Source organism: Suricata suricatta, chromosome 3 (assembly GCF_006229205.1).
Source record: "Suricata suricatta isolate VVHF042 chromosome 3, meerkat_22Aug2017_6uvM2_HiC, whole genome shotgun sequence".
NCBI lineage: Eukaryota > Metazoa > Chordata > Mammalia > Carnivora > Herpestidae > Suricata > Suricata suricatta.
The window spans coordinates 148,313,087-148,336,396 of NC_043702.1; the positions used below are offsets into that span (position 1 = coordinate 148,313,087).

At 38.7% G+C, this 23,310-nt stretch overlaps 1 protein-coding gene across 8 annotated transcripts in view; it reads left to right on the top strand.

Annotated features, from left to right (window-relative positions):
• PPP1R12B (protein phosphatase 1 regulatory subunit 12B) overlaps nt 1-23,310 on the top strand; it is a 207,698-nt gene that overhangs the window by 56,852 nt on the left and 127,536 nt on the right. For all 8 annotated transcript variants that reach the window (XM_029935476.1, XM_029935477.1, XM_029935479.1 and 5 more), the window contains exons 3-9: nt 4,198-4,316; nt 9,712-9,871; nt 11,209-11,353; nt 12,412-12,486; nt 15,018-15,097; nt 15,752-15,891; nt 21,319-21,431. In XM_029935476.1, coding sequence (XP_029791336.1) covers nt 4,198-4,316; nt 9,712-9,871; nt 11,209-11,353; nt 12,412-12,486; nt 15,018-15,097; nt 15,752-15,891; nt 21,319-21,431 — 832 coding nt within the window. The remainder of the gene's footprint in view (nt 1-4,197; nt 4,317-9,711; nt 9,872-11,208; nt 11,354-12,411; nt 12,487-15,017; nt 15,098-15,751; nt 15,892-21,318; nt 21,432-23,310) is intronic.

The window sequence follows — 23,310 nt, forward strand, 5'->3', positions numbered from 1 at the left end:
CCAGGGGAAGGGCAGAGAGAGAAGAGACAGAGAATCTGAAACAGTCTCCAGGCTCCAAGCTGTCAGCACAGAGCCTGACATGGGACTCAAACTCATGAACCACGAGATCATGATCTGAGCCAAAGTTGACTGCTTAACCAACTGAGCCACCCAGGCATCCCTGAAACATCTTTTAAATGAGGCAGTTGAGTGTATTCTATGGATGAGAGTACATTTAGGTTGGTTATATGTAAATTCACTAAATAAAATAATATTCTGTGATCCTTTAAAAATCAGATACTTGTTTTAAGACCCTTTTCCATATAGTTAGAACTCTATTATATTTTTCTTATTCAGCAAACAGCAGGGAGAATTATGTTGGCAGCTACATAGAGGCCTGGGAATGGCTTCCCACAGAATCTGATTTACCCAGGTTTCTTGGGGGAGAGCCTGGGTCTCTGTTTTGCTTTCAAGCCAGGGATGCTCAGTGGGAGAAGTTAAACAGCAGGGGAGTCAGAGCCAGGGAAGCACTAGGCAGCAGGGCTGGTGTTTCACTGGGCTGCTTGTTCTAAAAAGTAGACAACGGGATTTTTAGAGGGCTTGTTTGTGATTTTTGAGTTACCAAATCTCATTATGTTCAAGAATTTCACTTTTTGTCCGTTGGAAGGTAACAAGCAGAGCTCATGCTTAGAATTAGGATCACTTGTGTTGGCATTATCCACGGAGTCTCTTTCTTTTCCTCCTTTTGTGAAGCTGAGCACAGAGAATAATTGTAAATGCGTTTTTACAGTGGTTTCTTTAATTCATCTCTGTGGATGAACAAGCTTCTTTGGAAATAAGTTCAAAATTTAACAGTTTCCTGCCCAAATAAATATTACCTTGAATGAAAGGAATCAGTTAGAGTTACTATTTCCTCGTAAAAATTATTACCCATCAGTCAAATGAAAGTATGACTGGGAGGGAGATGATCTAGACTAGAATCTTTTGCATGGGTGGGATAGTGGTAGGGATGGCTTTCTTTAATTTATCTTTCATTATGCATATCATTATGAGAAAGGTTTTGGCCTTGTCATTATTATTTTTTTTAATGTTTTATTTATTTTTGATAGAAAGACAGAGCATGAGAGTGGGAGGGGCAGAGAGAGAAGGAGACACAGAATCTGAAGCAGGCTCCAGGCTCTGAGCTAACTGTCAGCACAGAGCCTGACGTGGGGCTCGAACCCACGAACGTGAGATCTGACCTGAGCCAAAGTCAGAGGCTTAACCGACTGAGCCAACCAGGCACCCCGACTTTGTCATTATTTATCTATTTGCAATATGTAGCACTATTTTCTGTGCAAGGAAAAAAACCTCACTGCTCATATTACTCATTTTGGTTACTTTACCTTTGGGCCTATGAACAATGTTTTAGATAAGATTAGCCCTTCATCATTTTGTCTTTTTATTTTTGTATCTTAAAGATTTTAAATTTTATACTCTTATTCTCAGAATCATAGGAATTCTAAATTTCAAGGGAATAGAAACAAACAAAAGGCAGACTAGCTTTTCAGGAGGAATCCAAGTGCATTCGATTTCATGTTCCATTATCTTTTTGTCTCATATTTGAAGTAGGTATGATATATTTTTAAAAAGAGGTTTAGAGGCTATTATTTTTCTCATTTTCATTTGAGTTGAGGCTTATTGCTAGTTAGCTGGATGTTTTATGTTTTTATTACCAATAACTTTAACTTAGATGCAGTAGATTGACTCAAGGGTATAGCATTTAGTTTGGCTTTATAGTTTATTGAGATGCTAATTTATTCTGCGTTTTTAAACACATTACATTTTCTTTCTTCCTCCTTTAGATATTAGTAAAAGTACTTTATTTCAGTGATGAGTTATGGAGAATAGGGATGCTTTATTTTCTAAAGGGCATATTTACTATGCTAGTGGGTATTTCTGAGCCTCTGGGTAACTATAAAGATTCTTGGGAGTAATGTAAATATTACTTTATAGATTGGTATTTATTCTTATTCAGGCAAAAGTGTGAAACTAAATAGGTTTTTACTTTTTTTCCTTAAAAATAGTGTAGGAAGGTAGCTTTGCTTAACAGTAATCTCTGAGTTATGGTGAGCCAGATTGCTTTCAAGAAATGAGTCTTCTTGATCATTGGCATAAGAACATGTCGGAAGAGGGGAAAATAGAGAGGCCTGTATACCCAAGTGACACTGTGCCTGATCCAGTAGAGATGGAATAGATGTCAGAGCAGAGTAGTTAGGATGTTTCATTTATTTGAGGTAATATTTATGGAGTGCCAAGAGAAGAGAGACGATGTCACAATGTCCTGGCAATGATAACAGTGAGGAAGGCACAGTTCTTGCCCTCAAGTAGCTTTCAGCTTGATTAGGCAGTTGCATCAATAGTGTCATGGCAGAGGTCTAGAACTAGAGCTGGGGAGGGGTCAGGGGAGAGCCTGGAGTCATAGGAAGGAGACCAAAAAGTAGTTGTTGAGCACAGGCAAGGGCTACATGAAGGCAAAAGCATTTTAAATGGACCCCGAAAGATATGGAAAGTTTCTAGAAGGGAAAGGATAAAGAGAGGGTGTTTCATCCAGTTGGAGGAAACTACCTGAGCTGTGGAAGAGAGCTGATTGAGAACGGGATGTGTTTGGGAACATTAAGTGGTTCAGTTTGATTACAGTATAGGGTGCAGTTCAATACAAAAAGCATTTACTGAATGCTTACTATGTAGATTATTTCCATTTTGATTTTTCAGGGTGGGGGAGGTATAGTTGAATCTTCCTCTGGCCTGAAGTTGAGGAACCAAAAGAGAGAAGCTATTGAATATGTGCAAATGAAGGCGTAATTGATGGACAGAGGACTGGTTCTTGATAGAATTAAGAATGCAAAGAGAGGATATTAACCTTTGAATTGAAAAAAATCTGTCTTCCTCTGAGACTGTGGGGGAAGGATGGAGACAATGGAAATTAGATGAATTGTAAATGCCTTTGCACTTTATGTGCAATTGATTGATAAATTAAAAACATTTATTGAGGCTTTGTTATACCATGTACTAGGTACTGAGAAAGCAAAAACATGATTTTAATATAAACTTTGTTGATTCTTTCTCTTTTGCCAACTCTCTGAAGAGAGAATGAACATATATTGATCTTTTGAAAATTCCCTGCAGTATCTAAAATGTGGTGTTTTAAACATAGTAGGGGGTCCAATAAATGCTCACCAAATTGTTAAAATCTGATTTAAATAGTTTTTCTTTCTCCTTTAAATACTGTTGAATATTTGTTAGAGTTCCCAGCATTACTAGAATTCTGACTAGCCTAAAAGCATCTTGATCTAGTGAACAGATGAATTAGACTTGAAGATGGAAGAGTGGGGCCATTGCCTCTGTCATTTGCCACCTGTATGATTAAAAAAAATTACTCAACATAGATGAGCCTCAATTTCTTGTGGAGATAGTGCTACTATCTTGTCTATTTCATAAAATTGTCTGACTCATTATGTAATTTTATGTGTAAACACTCTGAAAACCAAAAAACATCCATTTAAGGTATTAAAATTATCAGACTTTTCTTCCTCAGGATTGAGTATTGTATTTCAATACAGAATCTATTTAGAATTTACCATTTCTTTAGTAATTTAGTTTCTTGTTAGAGTTGTTAGTTTCATGTAGATGGCTGGTTGAAGAGAGTTGTATTGTGGAGGCACGAGTTACGCAGATTCATGCACATTTTAATTCATTATTTTTCTGTTTTCATACCCCAGTGCTACTTAATATATTTTAATGTGGCATTGAGAAAGTTTTTGTGAGAATTATTTCTTTACATATCTTCTGAGAGCACTCATTCTCAGCATTACAAGCATAATAAATCCTTTTGGAATCTGTTTGGACCTCAGGGATGGTAGATAAATTTTAAGGGCTGCATTTCTTCCTTACGGTATTTAGAAAGTCTCTTGCTATCCAATGGGAGTGAGAGGGTGAAGTTAGGAATATGAGTGTGAAATAAATCCTGTTTGTTGGCATTGCTCATCAGGAAATAGAGAAGCTTCCAGTTCTAATTATTGAAGGCTAATGGAGTTAGAAATTAATAGTGGAACACATTATCTGGCACCATATTTAAAACCTCAAAACAGTGGCCTTACTCTGAATTGAAGACCATACGCATGTGTTTGAATTGATACCAGATTGATAGATAATGTAGATGCTGGATCTTGTCTACAGATATTTCATTAACCATGGAGCCAGTGTGGGTATTGTGAATAGTGAAGGTGAAGTCCCCTCTGACCTTGCAGAAGAGCCTGCCATGAAGGATCTTCTTCTGGAACAAGTGAAGAAGCAAGGTAAGCTAAGGGATGAGAGGGGACCAGGAGAGACTCTCAGACATTGCCACGTAGAAAATAATCCATTTTCTGTAAAGAGCTTTTCATTATCATATGATAGGCGAGGATTAGATCTGTCTGTATGGCATTTAGTCATCAATCACCAACATCGCGTATCCTCTTAAGAACTCACACAAGGATAGGCCAGATGCCAAGGGATGGCTAGTCATTCCTTGTTTTTGCCATATCTGAGGATGTATGCCCCTTGTAGAATTGGGAGTGACCTGATTATTCTTTGATAATACAAATTAGACGGATGAGGAGCATGCACATTTCTCACTGAGTATACATGGTGTTTTGCTATACATTATGAAGTTTAAAGAAAGGATAATATACAATATAAATTTTAGGATGGGCCAATTTCTATTTATGACTCAATTTCCAGAAGAATCTATATGAGAGAATAAGTCAGGATTGTCCTGAACGTCTCTAGGTTCTTTAAAAAAAAAAAAAATTGCAAATAGATAGCCGAGAGGACAAGTTTTAGGAAGGTTACTAGAACCATCAGGAAACTTTGTGGACATGATTTATAGTGGTTTTTAGTTTTTCTGTTAAACTGTGTAAGCCCCAGTCTGCACGTCATTCCAAAAGATTTGGCTCCCGTGGCCTTTCCTGATATGATCCAGTTCTGGCCACATCCATTTGTTTACATAATATGCGAAGCTGCATTTGCACACCACAGAAGACTTGAACAGACAGAATGGTTCACAAAGCTGAAAATATATGGTATCTGGCTTTTTATAGAAAGTATGCCAATGCCTACCTTAAAATAATGATGTTCTAGGGCAGTAAATACTTGTTTTTACTGCCTTCTTGTGTATAATTTTTGTATCCTTTGAATTAAAGAACTTTATACTGAGTTTACTATTCAGTCCCACCTAGCCTTATCCTAAGATTGGCATCACGATTTACAAAAACTTTTTTTTTAAACAAACTGGGGTTTTAAAAATAGCTTTGATTTAAGAAACCAGCTTTTCTATTTTGATTTCTGACTTCAATTAAGGAGTATGCTCTGGTGGAAGAAGTATTCAAATGTATACTTAATTTTGTAGCATGACAGTTTACTCTTTGCATGGAATTCTGGCGTGTTCTAAATTAGATATTCCTTTCAATCCAACAAGAGGATATAAGTCATAAATATATATGTACCCAACTTTGGTATACCTTACTGTATTAAACAAATGCTGATACATCTGAAAGGAAAAATTAGATATATTCTATTCTTGTCTATTTTGACAATAGAGGAACTTCAGTACTCCACTTTCAACATTGGATAGGTCATCCAAACAGAAAATCAACAAGGAAACAATGGACTTGAACTGTGCTTTAGACCTCATGGATTTAATAGACATATACAGAACATTCCATCAAAAACAGGAGGAAAATTAGAAAATTCACAAATATGTGGGGACTAAGCAGCATGTTACTGAACAACCAGTGGGTCAAAGGAGAAATCAAAGGAAAAATTCAAAAATATCTTGCAGGGCACCTGGGTGGCTCAGTTGGTTGGGTTCCAACTTCAGCTCAGGTTGTGATCTCACAGTTTGTGGGTTTGAGCCCCCATTGGGCTCTGTGCTGACAGCTCAGAGCCTGGAGCCTGCTTTGGATTCTGTGTCTCCCTCTTTCTCTGCCCCTCCCCTATTCACGCTCTGTCTCTCTCTGTCTCTCAAAAATAAATAAATGTAAAAAATAAACATTAAAAACATTTTTTAATTTCTTGAAACAAAAATGGAAATACAGTGTGTTAAAACATGTTTTACATGCAATAAAAGCTTTTCTTAGAGGAAAGTTTATAGTGACAAGTGGTTACATTAGGAGAAAGGAAATATCTCAAATATACAACTCACCTTTACATCTGAGAGAACTAGAAAAAGGAAGAAACTAAGCGCAAAGTTAGCAGAAGGAAGAAAATAACAAAGATCAGGGCAGAAATAAATGAAACAGGGACCAGAAAAAAACAATAGAAAAGATCAATGAAATTAAGAGCTGTTTGTTTGAAAAGATAAATAAAATTGACAAACCTTTAGCTAGACTAAGAAAAAAACGACTGAAAAAAATAAAATCAAATGAAAGAAGAGGCAGACAACTGACACCACAGAAATGCAAAGCATCATAAGAGACTACTGTGATCAACTATGCCAACAAATTGGATAACCTAGAAAAAATGGATCAATTCCTAGAAATATACAACCTACCAAGATTGAATCAGGAAAAAATAGAAAATCTGAACAGACTGATAACAAGGAGATTGAATCAGTAATCAGATAACAAGAAAAGTTCAGAACCATGCGGTTTCTCTGGTGAATTCTACCAAACATTTAAAGAAGAATTCATGTCAGTCCTTCTCAAACTCTTCCCCAAATATTGAAGAGGAGTTAACATCTCAAATTCATTTTATGAGGACAGCTTTATCCTCATATTAAAGCCAGATAAGGACAGTACAAGAAAAGGAAACTATAGGCCAATATCCCTGATGAATATAGATGCAAAAATTCTCAACAGAATATTAGCAAACCAAATTCAACAGCACAAGAAAGCTCATACACTATGAACAAGTGGGATTTATCTCTGAGATTCAAGGATGGTTCAACATATGATACACAACATTAATAGAATGAAAGATAAAAATTTCATGATCATCTTAACAGATGCAGAAAAAGCATGTGATAAAATAACATTTCATGATAAAAATTCTGAACAAATTGGATATAAAAAGAATGTAGCTCAACATTATGAAGTCATATATGGCAGCATCTGGGTGGCTCAGTTGGTTAAATATCTGACTCTTAATTTCGACTTGTCATGATCTTGACTCAGGTCACGATCTCACAGCTCATGGGATCAAGCCCCACAACGGCCTCTGTGCTGACAGCTTGGAACCTGCTTAGGATCCTCTCTCGCCCTCTCTGCCCCTCTCCTGCACATGCACACACGCTTTCTCTCTAAATAAATAAATAAATAAATAAATAAATAAATTCTTAAAAATGGGCAGAGGAACTGGATAGACATATTTTTCAAAGAAGATGTACAAATAGCCCACAGGTTCATGAGAAGATGTTCAACATTGCTAATCATCAAGGAAATGGAAATCAAAACCACTGTGAGATACTACCTCACACCTGTTTGAATGACTATCATCAAAAAGACAAGAAATAGTAAGTGTTGGCAAGGCCGTGGAGGAAAGGGAACTCTTGTACACATTTGGTGTGAATAGAAAACTGTATGGAATTTCCTCAAAAAATTAAAAATAGTAAGTGCCATATGATCTAGCAGTTCTACTTCAAGGTATATATCCAAAGGAGATGAAAGTAAAATCTCAAAGAGGTATCTGTACTCCCACTTTCAGTGCACCATTATTCACAATAGCCAAGATATGGAAGGAACCTAAGTGTCATTCTATGGATGAATGGATAAAGATATTCTATATATATGTAAAGTGGAATATGTAAAGAGGAAATATCGCTATGTACAACAACATGGATAGGCCTTATGCTAAGTGAAATAAGGGTGTTATGCTAAGTGAAATAAGTCAGACAGAGAAAAAAACAAATATTGTATGATATTATAGTAATGGAGAGGCGAATAGTGGTTTCTGGGGGCTGGGCATGGAGACAAATGGGGAAATATTGATCAAAAAAAGGGTACAGGCTTCTGGTTATAAAAGAAGTTCTGGGGATCTGATGTATAGCATGGTCACTATAATTAACAATACGGTATTATGAACTTGAAAGTTGCTAAGTGACCTTAAATGTTCCCAGCACAAAAAAGAAATGGTAATTATGTGAGGTGATACAGTTGTTAACTAACTTTATTGTAGTGATCATTTTGCATTATGTCAGTATCAAATCAACATGTTGGAAAAATTAACTTACATAGTATTATATACCTGTTGTATCTTAGTGACACTCGGAAAAAAAGGAAATAAATTGCTTACCCTTTCAGCCCATCTGTCTCCCCAGATCAGATAGATAATCCTTAGATAGGTTCTCATTTAGGAAATGAGTTAGAAGAGAGTAGACCAAGCACAGATAAAGCCTGCTTGGGGGTATAAAACTCTTTGGATGGGTATGTTTGTATTTGGGACATGTAATTGTTTTATATAAGGGGAGATGTCCTACCCTATCCCCTTTTCACTGGCACGGATGCTGGAGAGTTGTTGGCTAAACAGTGGAACTTTTGAGAGTTCTCCATAATGTTTTAAAGTGAAAAAAAAACTACATTCCCTTGGAGGTTTTAACTATATGTGATCTACTCAGCTGTTGTAGATTCTATAGCTTCAGGTAGTATATTTCCCTACATATGGAAATGAACATTAGAGGTAGATTATTTTTAAAGTATATCATACCTGAAATCAAGATTTAAAAAAAATATTTAATTTGGGGGGAGCATAAGTGAGGGAGGAGCAAAGAGAGGGGGACAGAGGATCCAAAGTGGGCTCTGCACTGACAGGCTGACAGCAGTGAGCGTGATATGGGGCTTGAAGTCACGGACCATGAGATCATGACCTGAACTGATGTTGGACGCTCAGCTGACTGAGCCACCCAGATGCTCCGTAAAACCAAGATTTTTGGTTACCAATCTTACGGTGTAGTAAGTAGAAAAGAGCAATAGACAGGGACATAGGATATTGGAGTTCTAGCCGCAGCTCTGATGTGTTTTGTGGCCTTGAGCAAAGATGCCTCACCTTTCTATGCTTATTTCCTCATTTCTAAATGGCGATAGTAATTTGTTATATTTACCTCAAAGAATTGTTGGCAAACTAATGTGGTATAGCATGTAGAAGGTCTTTGTAGTGTACAGCATTGTACAAATATTTTAATACAAAACTAATGTCCCTTTGGTCTTTATGTTCTTAAAACTAAAAACAGGCGCCTGGGTGGCTCAGTCGGTTAAGCCTCTGACTCGGCTCAGGTCAGATCTCATGTTTGTGGGTTTGAGCGCCGCATCAGGCTCTGTGCTGACAGCTCGGAGCCTGGAGCCTGCTTCCAGTTCTGTGTCTCCTTCTCTCTCTGCCCCTCCCCCTCTCATGCTCTGTCTCTCTCTGTATCAAAAATAAATAAAAACATTAAAAAATATATTAAAGAAAACAAAAAACTAAAAGCAAGTTGAAGCATGTTCCTTTAATGGCTCTGCCATCACACGGTGTTTAAAATGATGATTTAACCCTGGTAAAACTACGAGTATGTATATAAATATCATTGCTATTTAAAAAAAAATAAAGTAAATTTGATGAATACCCAACTTGGTGACTAAAGTGTTATTTGTGGTTTTATTTATGATGTGTTTAGAATCTAAGGAAAATAACCCATCAGATTTAAGTGGACCTTTGGTAATGCTGGCTATCTGGTTGCTGCAGGAGTTGACCTAGAGCAGTCAAGAAAAGAAGAAGAACAACAGATGCTACAGGATGCCCGCCAGTGGCTCAACAGTGGGAAAATAGAGGACGTAAGGCAGCCTCGTTCCGGGGCCACTGCCCTCCATGTGGCGGCTGCCAAGGGCTACTCTGAGGTCCTCAGGTATTGTCCATTCACTTCAGTTGGGAGTTTGCTAGACTGGGAGAAGATGGGCTGGGTTTTGGAAGCAGGGGGTGAATTAGATTTTCAGCTATAATGCATTTCTTTCTTATTGTTTTCCTCTCTGATCATGCAGTCTTTTCTTATATCTCGGTGATATTAATCCATCGATGGTCTCCCACCCTTCTACCATCACTTTAGTTTCTCACTGAAATGTATGATATAAAACAGAGTTGAGGTAGACTAGCCTGAAAGATGACTTTACATGATCGCTTCCAGCTCTATGATTTATCTTTATTTTCCCTGCAGTCTCCTCCTTTGGTGTCATGTAATACAGGACAGAATCATTCCCGTCAGGTCATTTTGGTCCTTTTTGGACATAGATGATTTCTTTGGGCTCTTTAGATTAACTTTACAGATTTTGAGTGTGCTGTGTCCAGCTAGAGTAAGAGAGTTAAACTTATATGAGGGAGTTATATTCTACTCCTCTGCCTGTTCTGTTTTTCCTTACATCCATCCACACGTGCTCTATGTAGCTCTTGGTGCCTACTGTTGACAGGTTTTCCCAAATCATGGGGAGCTAATAGCACTGTCTGTGTAGTTGCGGCCAGACTCTTCCAGTGCTTCATATTCCCCCCACTGTGGGGTTTCACTGGCCTGATTGAGGTTCCCTGTATCACGGGCCTCCAGACGCTTCCTAAGAAGTAAGCAGAATATGAGTGTCATTCTCTATGCTCACTTCTTAGAAGGTGTCTGGAGGCCTGTGGTACAGGGAACCTCAATCAGGTCAGTGCAGTTTGGGGCTTCAGAAGTCCTACCTTTCTTCCTTCTTGCACACAGATTATAGTTTTGTAGTAACAAGAAGTCCCTGCAGATACTTTGCAGAGTTGGAAGTGTGACAGCCTACAGTAAAGCATATGGGGTCCTGGAAAGACCAACTAGAAAGGTAGTAAGTAAAGTGCCTCTACATGTTTCTCTCCCCCTGCACTAGAGGTGGAGAACACACCTTGTAACAGAATTATGTGGTTTGGCACATTTAATTGGGCCTCGGTTAATCTCAAAGGCATACAACCTCTCTAAACACTTCTCTCGTATGGGGCGACATGGGCGTGCCTCGGAAATACCACATGACCTTTCACGGAGGGTTGATAACTGTTACCCATGATTGGTTCTCAGTGTAGTAACTACAAAAACTGAGCTGTGCCTTAGAGGACAGAAGTAATCACAAGACCCCAGTGGTTTCAGGGCCAGAATCTGAAATATCAACTAGGTGATAGTTTATTTGGCAGAAAACTATAATGTAGAGGGTATAAATGTCATATTTGGGGTTTTCTTCTTAGACTCTTAATCCAGGCTGGCTATGAACTCAATGTTCAGGATTATGATGGTTGGACCCCCCTCCATGCTGCTGCACACTGGGGTGTGAAGGAAGCTTGCTCCATCCTGGCAGAAGCACTCTGTGATATGGATATCAGGAACAAACTGGTTAGTATGCCTGACCTTCTAAAGGGCAATGAGATTGGTGGCTGGGTCTCTAGAACAAAAAGCTTAAAGTCTCAGTTAAATGGCCAGGCTTACTGTCCAGGGAAATATACATCACAGGTAGCTATGGCTCTGCTCCCCACATCCTCCTCCCTCCCTCTGCCTCATTATCAACACAGAGAGGCTTGCTATGTTAAATAAAACTCCACTCCCCTAGCATTCTGATTTTGTTTATCTTGAAGCCCCTAAAATAAATAGGAAAAAAAGATATTTGCTTTTGGCAAAAATGAGCATTGGGAAGTCCTTAAGGGTATTATTTGTGCTGAAGTATGAAAAATTGTATTTTACTTTATTTTTAATTCAAAGACTTTTAAACTTTTAATAGCTGAGCTCTGCTCACATTCAGTCATTGAAAAAAAACATTATAATGACAAAGATCCTTGGGTCTGGCTGAAAATAGTGTTATTCAGCCTTACTTCAAGCAACTTTAGAAGCCCGGAAACTCCTATCCCCACATATACTGATTTTCTAGGAATCCAGAGACATGGCTTTTGATTTAGTAGATGTTCTTACCTGCCTCACATCTCTCCTGAACCCAGCTTTCCTCCTCAAATTATGGGTTAGTGTCTTAAACCGTGCTGATATTTCCTAAAAGAGATACCCTTCTCTCACTTAAAGGGAGATGACATGTCCCCTGAACCTCCTTCTGAGGCTTTTAAAGGCCCCTTATTGAATTTACCAGAGCAATTAAGACCATTTTAGAACAGGCACAAGTAGAAATTTCAATGGATTATTTGCCAAAAGGCAATAAGCATTAGAGATAATAGGATGCTTTCTTCAATACTGTTTACAAAATGTAAAAACCTGTATTTAAAGGACGTGCTGTTCTTTGTTTCTTTTGTGCTAGTTGAAGGCATTATTATAAAGCAGAATAGATTAGTTAGGGAAGCAGCTATCAATTGGAACAAAGGCATAAAGTGAATATTGAATAGTTTTCTGATGAAGTCATGTGATCACTACTTCTGTTTTCTGTTGACCGTGGTACCCCTTTACTCTGCCAGGGCCAGACACCTTTTGATGTGGCTGATGAGGGTCTTGTGGAGCACTTGGAGATGCTCCAGAAGAAGCAGAATGTGGTGAGTCTTCAGTTAATGCTTTAAAGCTTTTGTAACAATGGGGGCGCCTGGGTGGTTCAGTTGGTTAAGTGTCCAATTCTTGATTTCGGCTCAGGTCATGGTCTCATGGTTCGTGGTTTCAAGCCCGGAGTTTGGCCTGGGCTGACTGTGGAGCCTGCTTGGGATACTCGCGCTCCCTCTCTCAGCCCCTCCCCCACTGGCACAAGAGTACACACATGCGCTCCATCTCTCTCTCTCTCTCTCTGAAAAATAAATAAACATTTAGTTCTGAAGCTTTTATAACAATGCACCACAGATATCTCAGTCACTTGTTTTAGTTGTCTCCTGGGAGCTGAAATGGGCATATCTGCATTTCAGAGATGGTCATTGTTTTCTTCTGGGACTAGCAATAGTCTGTTAGAAGATATCCCAGAAACCATTGTTGTTAAAGTTTACTCATTATAAGAGAGCCCTCAGGCAGCTGAAAGTAAAAAATGACAAGAACAGGGGCACGTGGGTGGCCCAGTTGGTTAAGTGTCCGACTCTTGATTTCAGCTCAGGTCATGATTTCAGGAATGCATGAATTCAAGCCCCACATCAGGCTCTCTGCTGTTAGTGCAGAGCCCACTTTGGATTTTCTATTCCTCTTTCTCTCTGCACCTCCCACTCCTGCTCCCGTTTTTCCCCACTTTTCTCAAAAATGAATAAACATTTAGAAATAAGTAAATAAACATTAAGAAAACCAAATAAAATCTATTTTAAAAAATGACAAGAACAACAAACCAATAATTACCCTCGAGTCCTGGAAAATGAATGTGATATGTTCAAATCAGAGTGTTTTCCAAGTAGGGAGCACCAGGGTAGAGGACCTCTCATGACTTCCCCTGTTGGCTGGAAGGACATCTTTATTTAAAGTAATTCACTACAGAGAGGAATGTATTTCTTTCTGAAGAAGCAAACAAGGCCACAAAACTAAAACTCCCTTTTGGCATTGGACCGTACTTGGTCAGTGATTCATACCTATTCAGTATTCATCAGATATCCAGAATTCAATTCTCTTTTCTCTTCTCATTCTAATCTTTTATTGTTTGGCTGCACATATCATTGTGTTGCTTTGTGCTACATAGAAGAACTACGTAATTGTGGTACCCACATAGATTGTGGAATGAAAAAACCACCTAGTATACAGACAAACTGTAAATAATTCAAATTTCCACCCATAAGTGGGATGAGTAATGTGGGCAAGGAGAATAAAGATCAGTTATTGATGATCAGGACTGATGTTTGAAGAAAGTGGGACAAAAAGAAATCCCTAGCTTTCCTTTGCATGATTGTGGCTCAGGGCATGTGAACTCAAGGTTAGGACCAATAAGAGAAACATGGAGGTGTTCTGAAAGAAAGAGCTATATAGCTCACTGATGGGACAGACTTACCGTGTCTGCCCTCACACGTGTTCAGTACCGCGTCTGCACTGGTAAAGTGAAGATCCTTGTTACCTCAAGGCTTAGTTGGAAAATTGGATATAGACAGCTCAGACAAACACAGCTTACAGTTCATTTTGTCTTCTTTAGTGAGCAACTGGAATCAAAACTAAAACTTAGGACTTTGCAAACACAGTATTGGTGCTGTCGTTTAGCAGCAGCAAACTTCCTAAGATGTATACTTTGCATACTGAGGTGGACTGATCTCTTGACTTTGAGATCATGACCTGAGCCAAAACCACGAGTTGGATGCTCAACTGACTGAGCCACTTGGCACCCTTGGTTTTTGTTGTTTTTTTAAACTTTGTATTCTGAGATAATTTTTAGACTCATATAGAAGTTGCAAAAATAATAGAGTTTCTGTGTATCTTTTACCCAGCATGGTTTGGTTTTTGAACATAATATTTTCACTAAATAACATTTTTATACTGGGAATGGTGCTTATCTTTGCTCCCTGCCTAACTTTGTGGTCCAGGGATATAACACATTTTGTGCAGAGCATGTAGCTAAATAAAAGATGATTTATTCTAAAAGCTTATTTCCCCTTTAGTACCTGTTTTTTTCCTGAGAACTGTTGCCAACCGAATACAGTATGTGGTCATAAAGAATTCTTTCAAAGCTCTTTCCTTTTTTTTTTTCCTAATCCACCAGAAGTCAGGCTTTTTTTCTTAAGGTTATTATTATTATTATTATTTTTTAGTAATCTCTATACTGAACGTGGGGCTCTAAGTCATCACCCCCAGATCAAGAGTTGCATGCTCTTCTGACTGAGCCAGCCAGATGCCCCTAGAGGCCAGGCTTTTTTTGAAGATTGGTTTTGGATATTTCATATAGGTAGTTTTATTGAACCTCTCATACCATGGTTTTTCTCTTACCTTGGATGAGGATTTTTCTCTGTCATTGCCTTCTAAGGAGACCCAACTGATATATTTCTCTTTTCCTCAGTTTTTTCTTCCCCTTTTGGTTTTGGTCCTGTCTTCAGAATGACAGTACCATTTTGAGTTCTCATTGCTGCTAACTTTTACCAGTAGTCAACAACTTCTCTTTTCTCTCTGTTTTCTCAATTTCCAGCTTCGTAGTGAAAAAGAGACACGGAATAAGCTCATTGAGTCAGACCTGAACAGCAAGTTGCAGAGTGGACTCTTTAAGAAGTAAGACATTCAGGGCTTGAGAAATGTGATGAGCTTTGCTGTGTGTAGGTGCTATGTGTGTGTGACATACTTAGCTTGGGAGTTTATACAGTAAAGAAACTGTGTTTGAATGTTTGAAGGGCAAGGAGGTGGCATTGAGATATGGGGAAACACTGAGGATGGGTGAATGTGTTTCAAATTTAGAAATTAATTGAGACTGTATGCAACATTTTTCCCCTTGGCTTAAAGGTTCCTAGTCCTCATTGCATCCTTAACTATATGTTCTGTGAACTCAGGGACCATGTGTATTTTGTTCACCACCATACCAGGGCCTAGCATGATTCCTGGAATGTAATAAGCACTCAGTAAACATATGGTAAATGACTTTTAAAATATATATGCTTGCATCATCACCATCAAGATTCATAGCCTTCCTTTTTCATGTGTGTTGAACAGGCGAAATCTACTTAAGTCATATTCTGAAGTCAAATACTAAACCTTAGTCTGCAAAAGCCCAAGGACTCAAAAGAATTTAGAATTTAGAAGGATTTGATGTATTTCAGTTATCGCTTCTACACAGAGGTTTATAGACTTGTTCTCTTTATGCTTGATCATCAGTGAATTTAAATAGTTTGCCATTTATGAATTGTACTCAAATCGTCTTCTTTAATTTAGCAAAGAGAAGATGCTGTATGAAGAAGAGATACCCAAGTCCCAAGAAATGGAGGAAGAAAACAAAGAGTCCAGCAGCTCCAGCTCGGAGGAGGAGGAAGGTGAAGATGAAGCTTCAGAGTCAGAAACCGAGAAGGAAGCAGGTAATGCAAAGATGTTGCTAGCAAAGATCCTGTTTCCATAATGCAAGGAGATCACTGCTTATCACAGCCAGGAGGCCTCAGAGGGCTGCAAAAAGAGTTTTAAGTTTAGTTTTCAAAGATAAGGTATCAAATTTTGAGTAAAAACTTGGTTGTAAAAGCTATGAGTTATGTTAGAATGTGTGTACCAGTTTCTATGTAGGCATATGATAAGGTACACAAAAAAATTGTTGTGTATGTAAGGGAGCCATCTGTCTGACCTTGGGCTGGTAGGACAGAGAGACCAGACTCCAGAATTCAGTATGCTAAGAGACTGAGGAGAAGAGATCTTGCAGAGACACATTTGGTCAAATATCTTTAGCCAACTGGTGAAAATGTGCATTTCGTTTTTAGGTTCATCTGATTCCCTACACAGAATCCCAAGATCTTTTCATTTTTCCTTCTGATTATATGAAGCTCCTTCAATTCCCAAGCTGGGGATTGAAGAAGGAACAAAATTGTATTTACCTTTATGACTCTTAATTATATGTGCTTCATATGGTACTTCTTGAGTTTATTATATGGCAAGACAGGAAGCCCAACATGGTCAGATCAACGTGCTATAAAATCACCCATAGGTCAGGCAAACGCTGAGGAAAGAAATACTGGGTTACATTGAATAGAGGTTCAACTGCAACAGAATAGCTTTCATGGATAATTAGAAGTTAATGATAACTAAGATTTTACTGTACAGGGTCCTGCACTCACTGGCTTGTATTAGTAGTATTAGTGTTAGCTCACTGAATGTCACCAAAGGCAATTAGAGACCATTGATTGTGTAGAGAAGATAAACACTAGCTAAGTTGGTAGCATAGGAGATGACCTTTTACTCATGGAGCCTTGAATTTCTGTTATTGAGCAGGCACAGCCTACTCTGGAAATGCTGGTGTAGTACCTATCAAAATTTATATATATTCATCTTTTTTATGTTTTTATTGGTTTTTGAGTACTTGCATGTCTTAGGCTTCAGGTATTACTATCTGGTTTGCTCTAGATCACTTTCTTAGCTTCCAAGCTATTAGAGAATGGCAGGGAGCCGCGTGAACTACTATAATTGGTTTGTGGTACCCATGCCTCAGGTCTCTGGTGCCCTGCAGCCCATCTTTACATTGCTGTTGTGGAGTAAAACACCCATAGCACCCTTTGATTATGCTACACCCCTGTCCAGAAACTGTCTATGATCACCTTCCTCACTTGTGTCTTTGCCTATAGAGCAAGTCCCAAACCCTATAGCCTAACCTTCAAGATCTTTCCTAATCCATGTCCAGCTCACCTTTCCAGTGCTGTCCAGGGATCATCAATGAACCAAGCTGGATTGTTTGGTTTCCCCAGACATGCCCTGAGCTTTCCTACTTCTGAACATTTATTCGTGTCTTCGAATTCATTTCTGGTCATCAAATGCTTATTGAGTGATTTCTGTTAGAAGCTATGGGATTTACCATGCTGCAGAAGCCCTTTCTTCAGGTTTTCCTATATAAGAAGCTGAAAAGGAATGGACCACTTCACTGTTCTCCCACCTCATAATAAATGCTCCCCTGTTTGTATCCCTCTAACACTTTTTACCTATCTCCTTTGTAGCACTCCTCATTTTGGCTGGGAACTCTAGGTTATCTTTTACTGCTGGGTTTCTGTGAGATGCCAAGCACAGGATAAGCATTCACATTCATTAAATGCTTTTGCTGAACACATCTAGGGGATAAGGGGAATAGGAAGGCAGATACATGAATCAAATACATGCCACATGAGAGAGAGAAGTGGAGTCAATAGTATTCACTAGTAAGAAAGATTGTATTTAGGCACTTGAGTGGCTCAGTGGGTTAAGGGTCTGACTTTGGCTCAGGTCATGATCTCACAGTTTGTGAGTTCAAGCCTCACATCAGGCTCTCTCTTGTCAGCACAGAGCCCGTTTTGGATCTTCTTGCCCCCTGCTCCCCCTGCTTCTTCTCCTCCTGTTCCCATTCTTTCTCTCTCTCAAAACTAAATAAACATTTAAATTTTTAAAAAAGTACGGTTGTACTTCATTTGGGGGATTATAACAACACTTTACATTTGTGTAGTGCTCTTTTACTCTGCAATGCACCTAGAACCACACTTTGAGGTACATATCATCACTGCTGTATTATCATGGGCAATTAATCCTGTAGGAGGTTAGGCAGTCTCATACCTGGCAAGTGGCATGTTTAAGATCCTGACTTTGATCTGGGACTCCTCAGAGTAGCAGGGACAGAATGAAATGTGGTAATTATCTGCCTAAAATAAGAAAGAATGAAATCCTGCCATCTGCAGCAACGTGGATGGAACTGGAAGGTATTGTGCTGCATGAAATAAGTCAGAGAAGGACAGATATCATATGTTTTCACTCATATATGGATCTTGAGAAACTTAATAGAAGACCATAGGGGAAAGAGAGGGGGGAAATTATTTACAAACAGAAAGGGAGGGAGGCAAACCACAAGAGACTCTTAAATACAGAGAACAGAGGGTGGATGGGGAGGTGGGGGAGAGGGGAAAATGGTAATGGGCATTGAGGAGGGCACTTGTTAAGATGAGCACTGGGTGTTGTATGTAAGCCAATTTGACAATAAATTATATTCATTAAAAAAAAAAAACTATCTGCCTAAAAAGTAAAAGCTAAAACTGTGGAAAAGATGAGATTTCCCAAGGGAGAGATGGTAGAGAAAAGATGTTATAAAAAAGAATGGTGTGTTTAGGAGGTAAAGGAGGCAAAAAAAGGTATGGTCAGAAAGGTTGAGGAAAACCAGGGTTTGTATTTCTGCATCAGAAAAGCCAGGGTAGGAATGGGAAGGGAGAGAATTAGAAAGAGACAGTGACTGGGGAGTCACTGGTAATCTCGGCAGTTTCAGAAGCCTGATGGAGGCAGAAACCAGATGGTCCCAGCAAGCTCGCTGCTCATTTCTGCCGGTTGAAGTTTTACTCATGTCCCAACGTCCAGCTCAAATCAACTTCCCTTATGAAGCCTTCTCATCGCAGATACAAGTTTTTCTTCCCTCCTCTGACTGCTAGCTATTTGTCTGAATCTCTTTTTTATTATTTATACTACTTAGCATTATTTCCATTTCTTTCTCATCTCCTCTGTTCTTCCCCTACCAACTGGGGAAGCACTGAAATGTATTGTGTGTCTGGTTTGTCTTTCTGTCTTCTGTAAGGCCTAGCACAGGACCTTCTTTCTATATAGTGGGTGCTCAATAAATATATATAAGTATATGTTGGAAGAATTTGGGGAACTGGATTATATCTAAACCTTTCCAAATAATGCCTTATACATTATGTATGTGCTGAACAAGCATTTATCCTGGATTTGTTTTTGCATTGATCCTGTTTTTAAAGGTCCATAAAATGCAGTTTTCATATGTCTTACATATAAGTGTATTTGTAAAGTATACTAATTCTATTTTGAGGTGAATATATGCAGTTTGATTTGGAGTTCTGTTTTCCTCTTTTATTTATTTGGCTCAAACATTTGGTATATTAGGTATCTATTGCTGAATAACAAGCCATCCCCAAATTTAGTGGTGCTTAAACAACCATTTTTATGGACCCAATTCTATGAGTTGGCAATTTGGAAGGGCTTCACTAGGATGACTTTCCTCTTCTCCACGTGGTAATACTGGACTTCATTATGTGTTGGTGGTCAGTTGGTAAGTCAGCTGGGGGATGGCTGGTCCTAGATGGCCTTACTCACCTTTCTAGTGTTTGATTAGGAAGCAGGTGTTTCTCTTATTATCAAGAAGACTAGTCCCGGCTTCTTCATATGGCAGTTGGATTCCACAAGTGGAAAGGGCATGATTCAGTGCACAAGCATTTTCCAAGCCTCTGCTTATATGTCACATTTGCTAATGTCCCAATGGCCATAGAAAGTTACACTGCCAAGCCCAGAGTCAATCTGAGAGGCCACTACACTGGGGTATAGATTCATTGTGAGTTTCTTACTGTAATGGTCTGTTGCATTGGCTAGTAAGGTATATTTCCTGGGGATAGAGATACTCAGGTAATACTTAAAGAATGCCTTGAATATTTACAATAACCACAAAAAAATGATAGCATTAATAAAAACGACTATTTACTAGGTAGGGATTCATTCTGGCCAGACATCAAGCTGTGCAGTTTAAAGACATTGTCTCTAGTCTTTTTTTTTTTTAATGTTTATTTATTTTTGAGAGACAGAGAGACAGAGCATGAGTGGGAGGAGGGGCAGAGAAAGAGGGAGACACAGAATCCAAAGCAGGCTCCAGGCTCTGAGCTGTCAGCACAGAGCCCGACGCAGAGCTTGAACTCACAAACTGTGAGATCATGACCTAAGCTGAAGTGTGATGCTCAACCAGCTAAGCCACCTAGGCGCTCCTTGTCTCCAGTGTTTATAGCAATTTATAGGCGAGAATTAAATCCCTAGTTAGTTAGTGAGAAAATAGAGGTTCATATATGTTAAGTAATTTGCTCAATGTCACACAGCTGGGATGTGGCTTAAAATTGTCACATAATTCATAGGTGGATTACCCTGGGACTCTGTTTCCAGAGTATATAGATTAGAAGCCCCAGCACACCTACTAGGTACAGCACAATACTGGCTATCTGATATATAACAGTGAACAAGACAGATGAGATTTTCACTTGATGGCCCTGTAAGATAGCCTGTTTATCAAGAGGGTTCACCAACTATAGTTCTATGGCTTAACTTACAATATCCTCTGTAATCCTTTCTACCTTTATTTTTTATTGTAATCCTAAGAATACTCCTTACTTTAATTAGGCCTGCTTAAATTAGTCCTGCTTAGACTTAAATATACTGACCAACAGATGTATTTTGGTTTCAGAGTCATTACTCATATCCTTTCTTCCTCCTGCCAATTGCTATTTGTCTTCCAGCTTTCTCTGTGGTATTTTTCCTTGTTGTTTCTTCCCTCAGAGGATTTACTCTGAACTCAGAAAGCCCTGTTTAATCTGACTCAACCAATTTAGCACCTAACTTATATATGAGCTTGTGTTGTTGCTATTATCATCATACATCTTATCTCTTTTCTTGATTGTAATTACCTAGAAAGCAAGATCTATCTGGTTTTTCCTGCCCAACCTCCCAAAATAGAGTAGAGTCTTAGTAAATACATATTGATAAATTTTATATATGATACATAATATGGAGAAAGTTTTCAGTTGTATATTGAGGAATTAGAGCCTACCAAGAAAGGAATACCACTGAGTTTATTTCCTTTTGGCAACAGTTACCAGAGATTTCATTTTAGTCTGAGTCCAAGCATCACATAGCCCTACGAATCTGTTTTGATACTAGGTAAACCTTTTCTGTTAGCAAGAAAGTACATACATAGATAAGATTTTCATACTTGCACTTGTTGCTTCTCTTGTCTTAAATAATAGATAAAAAGCCAGAAGCTATTGACAACCATTCCAACTCTGAAAGCAAGAGTATTATTACGGAACAGATACCACCACCAGCTCAGAATACCTTCTCTGCCTCTTCAGCTAGGAGAGTGAGTATTTTGGAATTAATTTGAAAATTATATTTGCCCTACTATCCTAACAGTTTGAAAGGCCTTAGAGATACATTCTTGCAAGATAATGCAGATAGATTCTTGTCTGTCTTAGTCCGCTTAGGTTGCCCTGACAAAATACCACCAACCGGGTAGCTTTAAATAATAGAAATCTATTTCTCACAATTCTGGAGTCTAGGATGTCCAAGATCACCATGCCAGCTAACTCAGTTCCTATTAAGGACTCTCTTCCTAGTTTGCGGACAGACACCTTATCTCCAACTGCAGTCATATTGAGGATTAGGGCTTCAGGGTGTGAAATTGGGGGTGAACACATATATTTGTAACATTGTTCACAAAAACTATAAATCCATCACCAAACAAATTTGACTACAATGTGTTTAGATAACATAGGATATAGTAATCTGGACCAAAGATATTTTGTCAGTTGCCTATTTTTTCATATCTAAGGCTAAGGTAGGTATATGTAAATCTCTGACTGGGCTGGGAAAATATCTAGCATTCAGTATTCATTGATTTGAGACTTATGTCCTTTTCTTACTTCTTGTTTAAAAGTTTACTTTAATAAGTAAAGTCTTTATAGTTTAAGATGAGTAGAGAGCAGAAGTAGAGGGACATGTTGAAATACCGGAGACACATCCTCCTGCAACTTGGTCCAGGCCTCTGAGAAGCTGTGGACTTCTAGTCAGAGAGACGGAGTTGAATAATGACTCTGCTTTATAAAGTACACAGAGTAGTTTTGAGGTTAAGAATTAATCTGAGTTCTTGGGAAGAAAGCTGATGAAAAAACTCTATGGTTTTATAGCTACCAACTTACTGATCTTCTTAGTACTTCATGAAGTGAAAAGACAGGATTATGATATCATTGTGGAGATGAGGAAACCAAGGTCTGCCTGCTTAGTTATTGCCAAGAGCATCATTGTGAATCCGTGGAGATGTTTCAGATAGAAATAGCCCTCACTCATCATCCGGTCATTTAGCTGTACCTCACATACTCCCACTGTTTCTAGGTGTGACTAGATTTCTTGTATTTTTTTAAAAAAAATACTAAATTGGGGCACTTGGGTGGCACAATTGGTCAAACGTCCAACTTTGGCTTGGGTCATAACCTCATGGTTTGTGAGTTTGAGCCCGGCATCGGGCTTGCTGCTGTCACCACAGAGCCTGCTTCACCTCCTTTGTCCCTTTCTTTCTTAGCCCTTCCCTCCCTCTTTCTCTCTCAAAAGTAAATAAACATTTGAAAAATAAATAAAAAATACTAAATAAAAAAATACATAAGCACCCAGCTGGCTCAGTTGGTGGAGCATGTGACCCTTGACCTCAGGGTCCATGAATTCAAGCCCCACTTTGGGCATATATAATATTATGTATATATACACATAGACTTATTCCACTTTGCTAAAATAATGCTGGGAAAAGCATTTTTCCTCTCAGAATCAGGGTGACTTGTAAAGAGTTGACATGATTGAGCCTCTGAAGCTGGAAGGAGGACATAAATATGTACATTCAGATGACTACTTAAAAAGAGAAAATCTGAGTGTGAGCTGGAGATGAGTGATTTAGTGTTTCTATTGCATTTTCACTACTCCAGTCAGTAAAGGTGGCCTGATACCTGGAGAAAGACTCCAGCCATCTTGCAGAGGGGTCGCCCAATCCCAGGAAAGGACTGTGGGCTGATGCTCTAAAGACCTGTTGTACTCCAGGCTGGTCTTCAGGCTAACACTACGGTCTGTGATGATTTCTGTGGTTTATGGTAGAATGAGATAATTAAAGATCCTGTAAGCTTTCCAGAAAGCTTTCTTTTCTGATGTTAAAATCTTTTTCTTTTTTTTAATGAAATGATGGTGATGGAAATGGT